Source organism: Halyomorpha halys, unplaced genomic scaffold, assembly GCF_000696795.3.
Source record: "Halyomorpha halys isolate HHAL.00 unplaced genomic scaffold, Hhal_1.1 Scaffold1405.1, whole genome shotgun sequence".
Taxonomy (NCBI): domain Eukaryota; kingdom Metazoa; phylum Arthropoda; class Insecta; order Hemiptera; family Pentatomidae; genus Halyomorpha; species Halyomorpha halys.
In genome coordinates this window covers 274,849-283,991 of record NW_027107158.1, presented here as the reverse complement: position 1 = coordinate 283,991, position 9,143 = coordinate 274,849, and the positions used below count along the sequence as shown (strand labels likewise).

The window sequence follows — 9,143 nt, the reverse complement described above, 5'->3', positions numbered from 1 at the left end:
ATATATTCAATATATTTAATATTGTAAACATATTTTTATAACTGACAAGGCAAATAACAAATATTAATAATTTACTTTAATAAATCTTATGGAACACATTAAATATTATCCAAATAAATATGTATGATGCATTTTCAAATAAATAAAGCGAAACTAAAATACCTTTCTAGTGAAACTTAAAAACTACAAAAATATGTCAAACGAAATAAAATAATACAATTTTAGAGGAGCATAGTAAAAAAATTAAATTAAATTAATCTCAAACTTGTGAGGTCGACTTTATAGACACAGTGTAGGTGGAATATAGTGGGACATAATCATATAAAATTAATCAATATAATATTAATCTTCAGTAATTTTTAAAATAAAATTTTAGGAAAAATCTTTTAATATTTTTCTTTTTTTTTATATAAAACAGCAACGTTTCAGAATCCTCTGCTTCAAGGTTTATTCTCTTGTACAACAAATTTTATTATATCCCATATATAATAAGTGTTTTATCTGTATCTTCCTCACAAATTAACTATCTTCGACACAGTGACAATCCATCTTTGTATGAAAAAACTTTAAGGACAGAAGAGGACAACTAAACGTTAGTGTTTTAAATAAAACAAAAAAATATATATTAAAGTTCATATTAATAATAATTTTTTTGAGAAGTAGTGATGTCAGTGAAGATTTACATTATGTAATTGAGTCATACCGGTATAGTATTGTAGTGTATATCTCGTAAAAATAAACTCAACTTCTTAAATCTTGTAATATGTCGCATTTCAACTCATCATGTTGGAAATGTGTAGCTTCTCGGCACAGTTCTCACTCAAATGAGGAGGTGAGTCGAAATCGTGTATTTTGTATGGTAGGGAATTATCTGGACTGATCGGTTAAGATAATGGTTCCAGCTTTGTTTTTATTACATCAAAATTAAACTGGGCTTTAATTAACTGTTAAATTAAAACGCTTCAAGGAAATGAATATTCTTCAATATACATCCTTATTCAGCTCTCTTAAGAAGATGTACGCTTCCGGAAGAATCCTCAGTTGTTTTATGTCCCGAGATAAAGAGCTCGGATTATGTTTGAAGTTTCAACCCTTTTATACACAGCCGGGAGCTTTATATAATGTTGGTGTACAACGCTGGCTCCATGAGGTATCCGAGCCGATTGCGTATGTGTGTAATCTCTCTGTATCGGCCCGCAACTCCTCAGTTCCAATCCAATAAATCTGTGTAAGAACAGAAATGACTGCAATTTAACAATAATTGCTCTGAACTTTAATATTTCAAACAGGATTCTGTTTAGCACCGTAGTTCAGAAACCTCATGCTGTTCTCTTCAAGGCCACTCATGTAATATTTTACTAGGCTCATTTTATTCATTTATTTTTAATTATCCACCCCTCCCTCCCCCTATCGGCTCATAGTACTTATTACTTCTCTTTTTATAGACCGATTTCCCATAGTGTTTACTCGATGTTTGTATACGTGATGATAAAAAGGATTGGGAGCTTATGAAAAAAACAAAAACCAAAGGATATCTTGTTGGAATAGATGTTTAGTTTAATAAGAATTTAAAACATTAATAACAGGTTCGAACCAAAAAGGTTGCCAATTTCTGAACCAAAACAATTTTCACTGATTTTAAATAATTGCTGTGAGTTTAAAAAATAAATAAAAAACAACCTTACTTTATCACTACTTAAAGTTATCAATTATTATTAAAATTAATTAATTAGATGTTCTTACTTAAGAGTGTTTAAAATTTAATTGAACTTCTTATACAGTCATTATGATAATGACTCTTCGTGGGCTACTTAATGTGACCTAAACGAGTAGGTAGCAGTACATTTTTCCAATTCAAATGCTCTCCTACTTACCCTAAAACGATCCAAACCTGTATTTGAAATCCACATTTGAGTTTATGTATAAGTAATTAAAGACCTGTCTAAGGTAACGCTGAGTAACTAGGGCATAAAAAATATTAAATTATTACCAATGATTTGCCTTATGCGAAGTAACTATCAGTAAATCAGCTTTTAATTTCCATTCCATATAAAATCGACGATTCATCAACTATTTTCTCATTTCATTACGTATCCAATCCTAAATTATTTCAGGGTTGATCTCACATTATAAAAAACTATTTGCATTGTCGCTTTCACATTTCGCTCCATACCTATTTTTATATCGCTTCCATAACTCTATCCAATATCGTATCATTTGATTAATTAAAAACTTGATAAGTCATAACGATCAGATATAATTAAAAGAGGGATTCCTAATTGTATTAATGATATGCGTTTTACATATAAATCACTTTGACATAAAATTAGGACCAATTTGAAGTCAAGGTCAGAACTTTCAAATTAAATGGTCCGGTCATTTCGATGGTGAAATGATCTTACAAAAAAAAATACAGACAACATAAAAACCAATGAAAGGCCCGTTTTAAATGGAAATACTTGTTATAATATAACCATAATTTAAAACTGACTTCCGGTTATTTCTACTAAAATACACCTTTTTAGTATTAAATGAACACGATTAATTGATTTTATAATTTATAACATTAGCATTAATTTTGATTATATGTTATTGATTGATATAATTCAATTATTGAAATTAGTTTGTCGTTTAACGAGGAATTATTATGATGGACAATATTATAAGTAAAGATCTGGCATGATAACTTGTTTAGCTATCAATTGGTATTCCTCTCCTAAGTGTTAAAATAAAATTCTACCTAGGATTTGGCAATGAGTCAAATCCGTGGTGTAAAGTGTTCTCATACGCAACACACTACCGTTTTAATTAAACGTTTCATTTTTTACAAGATAAACTGTTTTTCTTTCTTTCTTTTTCTTTTTTTTAATACGTCTTATTAGTTCTTTGAAGCAATACTATTTTAATAGAAGGATTATAGAATAGCAAAAATAAAAAAATTGCAATCTTAATTATAACCTGACCCAAACATTTTTACAATCTATGATATAGATAGGTACCCTAAACCGTGGTATTAGACAACATGGTACTTAACACGAACTCCATATATATAAAGAAGTTTCGACCAATAATAACAGCTATTTTCAAGTTAGCTTGCAGGGAATAAAAAATTATTCCGTCTATGAAAGACCGCTTTACTGTTTTTTTCCTTAACAGTTTCAGTATAATTTTGTTATCCAAATGTGGTTACTGACAGCGTAAAAACAATAATTCATTAAATACGCTAAGCTGACTGCTACGGCATCGTATATGTTATATAAACAGATAAAAACTATTGCTCCCAAATTTACAACATCGCTCCTTGATTTAATCCCTTATAAATGAGAAACACGAAATTACAAATACTTTATTCGACCATTCCAATTATCACGCCAATTTCAACAGTTTTTTAATAAAAAATAATATGTACTTATTTCACTTCAATAATCAGATCATCAAGACCGTTGCGTAGATGACCAATAAAATTATAATAAATAATAATCAAATAAAAATTATAAACATAGTTCCAAGATTTATGTTCATCATTTTTTTTTTTAAATTACAGCAGCAGCGATTCACCTAAACTTCGTCCCGGTGCTTCAGTTTCTTCGTCGGCATCGTCTTCGCCAACGGAGCGCCCTCCAGCTGGATCTCCTTCGCAGCTGTGCGCAGTATGTGGAGACACCGCAGCTTGCCAACACTACGGCGTGAGGACATGTGAAGGATGCAAAGGTAAACCATCATCAAGGTCTTTGACAGTTATCGAAGTAACGAATTGTGCAAAAAGGACTATTAGCTAATCTCTTTCATAGGTTTCTTCAAAAGGACCGTCCAGAAGGGTAGCAAATACGTCTGCCTTGCAGAGAAATCGTGTCCCGTGGATAAGAGACGAAGGAACAGGTGCCAGTTTTGTAGGTTTCAAAAATGCTTGAGCGTTGGGATGGTGAAGGAAGTTGTGAGGACGGACTCCCTCAAAGGAAGGAGGGGTAGACTACCATCCAAACCTAAGTCCCCTCAGGAGTCTCCACCATCGCCTCCTGTATCTCTCATCACAGCGCTTGTAAGGGCACACCTGGATACCAGCCCAGACCTTGCCAACCTAGACTACTCACAGGTAGGTTTAATATATCACATTAACCAATATTACATTAACATTAAACGTCCTAATCTTTACATGAGCCTTTTTTTTAAACAATAAAAAGGTAATCTAATCAAAAGAAACAATGAAAAGTAACATAACAGAAGCTAAACGACGTACATTTTGTTAGATTTTAATCTCCTCGCTACCGGAAGGAGTCAGGAGGTGGTGGGGATCACACATTTACAATTCGTTTCCCCTGCTCTTCAAAACAAAATGGTGAATCACCCGGCATTTTGTATTATAAAACAATTTACAAACGTATTGTTAACGAATAAAAATATTAATAGTAACTAAGAGTGAGATGAGACACAGTATAATTTTGTTTGAAGGTATCGATATTTTTATAGTATTAATAATGAATGAAATCAGTAATATTCTTTTACTTAGAAATAACAAAATAATATTATTAAAAAGTATGTAATAAAGTAAATTTTTTTAAATTTTTTGAAACGATTTTTTGCACATTTAACACGAAAAACGTGTATGATGTCGGAGTTATATCAGGGTTCCTTAAGATGAAGGGGTCTCGCTTCCCATAAGAACTTGCGGGATCGTGAGCTATCTGAAATAGAATCTCATTTGGGAAATTGGAACCGAAAGTTGCTTCAGTTGCTAACTTAATTATAGCTATCCCAACGGCGAGTCAATTCGTCCCATCCGGTGACTTCAAACCGGACCTCTCTTCGAGATCGTTTCCTGTATAGGTTATGGGTCACCCAATCTTTGAATTAATTAATTAATCACAATTAAAATTAGTTTTAATTAAATAATTACTCTTAAGAGCATTTTTTTACGGAAAGCATAATAAATATTATTTAATTTATTCAGCAAGGAGAAAAACATGTCAGATTGGAACAAACAATACAGAAATAACCTATTGAAATATTTATTAATAATTGATCCCCGGCTAAATACTACCTTGCCTTGTTATGCAGGCAGTTATCCGTCAGCCAAATTTAATTTATGATGCAATTTTTCTTTTTGAGTTATATATACATCTATATATATATATATATATATGTAGCTGTACTTAATTAAATATACTTAATTAAATTAATAAATAAATATAATAATAGAAATTTATAACCTGTATAAAGTTTTTTTTTATGAATGAGATGTAGAAAAGTTCTAATCCAAGATAGTATTAAAAAAATTAATTAATTTATGTATATTAATCACAACAAATAATAAATAGAATAAAAATATCAATAATTATATTTCTCTCAATATCAGATTGATTGAATTAAAAATAAAGGAAATTAATTCATATAATTAGAGGCGTGGTCCTCACTCAATACAATGAACGTTGGGATTTAATTGCCAATGATACTAATCATATAAAGAGTTCCGGCTCTAGATACACTTGAATTCTCTGTATCAAGGTCTCTAGCCGAAACCCGGTACCTTCTACAGGATCTAAGCTCAACCTCCACAACGAATGAATAATACATAATAACAACAAAAACAATAAAACTCCGTATTAATAAAGTAATAGATACAAACGAGTATCGAGTTGATTGATATACTTCCAGAAACTAAGGATATAGTGCCGTATCTAAAGGTATCGCCCAAATTTTAAGAGGTTTAAAGAAGAGTTTAGTTTTAAAGTAAAACATGCAATAAAATTATTTACATCAATTTAATTATAAATTATTAAACATTAGTGAATTAAAAAAAATCAGAGAAAGGAATTATCAAAAAATTATAACCAACTAATTATCAAGTTATGTTTTGATAATTAATGTTATGAATAGCCTTATGACGGATTTGAAAAACTGAACTGACGGAATAATAATAAATCCTCGGGCGTTGCAAGAATTAGCGAGAGCAATTAAGATAAAGATTGCTTCGAAAAACTTATATAAAAAAAAATTAAAATAATAATTTTGAGTCGGGTGCCAACACATATAATTAGTATAAGACTAAACCAATTTAGAAATTCGTATCCGAACCTTCACCACAACATTTTTTATAAGGGAAAACGTTCTGAAACAGAATACTGCTCAAGCACGTGGTTGTCTGAGTTGTTTTTTTTTTATTGTAAGAGTTAATAAAATAATCAATACTGATAAAGAAAGTTGGAGAATTCCTTTGTTTGAAGGCGCTAATTTCAGGAGTAACAGTTTGATTAATAATTTTCGTGTTTGATAGGCAGTATATTGAAGAAGGCTTTAAACTTTATAACCTAAAGTTTAAAGATTTATTAATTAATTGTAGAATAAATTAATTATCGCACAATCGGTTTCTTTAATTAATACATATATTTATCTATAATCGTTATAAAAAGCTGGAAATCAAACGGTTTTATAGTTACGAGGTCGTTGATAACCATTAGTAATTTTGGCATAAAATTTAAATATGACTAGGATCGATAAAGTAATCATAAACGTTATTTAATTTGAAAAATAATAATTAATTCGAGTTCATCTCTCTGGAAGTAGGTTCACTAGACTAACTTTATTATGTTAATTCTAGGATGCATTTATTATAGCATCGACCATTTATAATTTGAGTTATAAAAAAAATATGTTAACTATTTTTTTTTTAGGTAAATTTGAATTTTAGAGGTAACTAAAAAAAAATTCTTTACCACCAGTTATTACAAAACAACTACGGGTCATTAATATCAGTATTTCCATTGCATTTAATTACTTAATTAATTAATTGTTCGGTTATTGTTACATACAATCTGTTTACCACGTTTTTTGCTGAAACGAAGTATAATAAATAAACTGATGAAAAACGTCCTTGGAACTCCTTCTCATTTATATACTGGTATCCGTATATACGTGTACCTCGTATACTTACGTGAGGGATGCACTTTCATGTTTAGAATTGCAGGGAAGCAAGTACACGTTTGAACGAATTGTTGTTGAAATGTTTCACTCTAACCTCATGATGGGTACTATCAATAATTTTTATGGTAACCATTGATTTTTAATGTTTATTTAATATTGGTACACAAATAATCCTTAGTTTTAGTCGGGTATGGAAAAAGTATACCAATAAGTAAATATTAGCTCAAAAAGTATCTTGAGTGTGATGTAACTGATCAAATAAGGAATGTAACAAACACTATTCTTAAGTAAAATATAATGCAAACTTTTTAATTAAGAATAATAATATCTTATTTATTCGACCTTCTGAAAAAACGTAGAAAAACTTTTTTTTTCTATCAATCCGTCCCATTTTCGTTTACTCACTCTCCTATAAAATGCTTTGAGTATTATGAGAGCTAAAGTCAATTTACACATTTGCCTCAATTGACAGGAGAAATATGTACCATGGAGGTCTTTTAAAAAAAAAGTTAAGAATGAATATAATAGCAAAAACTCTAATCTTTACTCAATCTGCATTAAATCTTCTCAATTATGGGGTGAGGAGGGGGGGGGGAATATAAATAAAAATAAAATAACTTTCTTGGAAATAGGAAGTAAACTTCACCTTTGCATTTTTGGATGGAATTACTCCAGCAGTTCACCCTAATAAAATTTTACACAAGTTAAAATCCCAATTTGAAGTTTAAAAAATTAATTATGAAAGTTACATTAGTAAATGATTTATATATAAAATCCAAAATCTATAACTATAGTACACAAATCGAGATTTTTTTTCTTACTTCCCCCTTTTTATTTGCAAGCAAGTAATCCAGAAGAATGGCTGTTTAAAGCAATGTATGTTTGATTTTCATCGAAAGTAGGCAAATTGATTTCTTGATGGTCTCTAAAATAAAACAACTATTCCGTCCTTGAGTGAAAAGGAAAACAACTTACAGATAACTCGAATAAGATTAAATAATTGTGCCTATCAAAAATTGTTAAGTCAATTGCTTTAAATAACTCTTCTAAGCCCCTTTATATTAGTAAGATAAGACTGGAATTAGATCGAAGAACGACCCGCTAAACTAGATAAATATTTGTTTATTGCATAAATGTTGCAAATCTCAAGGAGCACACGCGCCCTCTTCTGATGCAAGATACCATCACTCCAGCAGCATGGCTGTACTTTCCCCTCACTTCGAGGCAATGTCTTTAATACGCTTTAAAGCCTTTTCATAATATTATCAGCGTCATTTTTTTTTGTCTTTTGTTGTTGTTTTTTTTATACAATTTCAATAAAGTTTCAATTATGAGTGCTAGGCAACCGATGATTCATCTAGTATTTATCTCAGTCTGCTAAGGAATGAAATAAGTCCAATCGTATCAGACAAATTTCCTTACAATCACGGACAAAACATTAAAGAAGGATTTAATAGTAATGAATTATCTTACTTTCAAAGATCCTTGGTCCCGCTCGGTTGTCTTATGAAATATTATTTTTCTGCAATCACGGTAATTATTTAACGAGTAATTATTTAACCAGCTCAATAATCAGACAAGAGAATTCGAAATTGGACTCCCCCTATTTTGTAAACACGAAGATTCATCACTACAACCATCTCTATGTAAATTTGTTATAATAATTTTTTATATTTAATTAGTTAATTTTTAATTACAACTATCGCGCATATTTATTAATTTAATCTAATACCAAACATTTTTTTTTTAAAAAGTAATGTTAACCAGCTCAATAATCAGACAAGAGAATTCGAAATTGGACTCCCCCTATTCTGTAAACACGAAGATTCATCACTACAACCATCTCTATGTAAATTTGTTATAATCATTTTTTATATTTAATTAGTTAATTTTTAATTACAACTATCGCGCATATTTATTAATTTAATCTAATACCAAGCATTTTTTTTTTTTTTACAGTATCGTGAACCTTCAGAAGAGGAGACACCCATCTCCGAATCGGAAAAGACTCAGCAGTTCTACAACCTCCTCACCACTTCTGTCGACGTAATACGCCAATTCGCAGAAAAGATCCCGGGCTTCTCCGAGTTATGTGGAGAAGACCAAGACCTACTCTTCCAATCAGCCTCCCTCGAACTCTTTGTCCTTAGACTGGCCTACAGGTGAGTGGATAGATATATTAAACAGTATCCAATTTTATTATAATTATAAACTGGGTTGTAACA

At 30.4% G+C, this 9,143-nt stretch overlaps 1 protein-coding gene across 3 annotated transcripts in view; it reads left to right on the top strand.

The window, feature by feature from the left end:
* Positions 1-9,143, top strand: part of Hr38 (Hormone receptor-like in 38) — a 107,254-nt gene that overhangs the window by 88,157 nt on the left and 9,954 nt on the right. For all 3 annotated transcript variants that reach the window (XM_014434654.2, XM_014434653.2, XM_014434652.2), the window contains exons 5-7: positions 3,545-3,711; positions 3,792-4,093; positions 8,878-9,080. In XM_014434654.2, the coding sequence (XP_014290140.1) occupies positions 3,545-3,711; positions 3,792-4,093; positions 8,878-9,080 (672 nt within the window). The remainder of the gene's footprint in view (positions 1-3,544; positions 3,712-3,791; positions 4,094-8,877; positions 9,081-9,143) is intronic.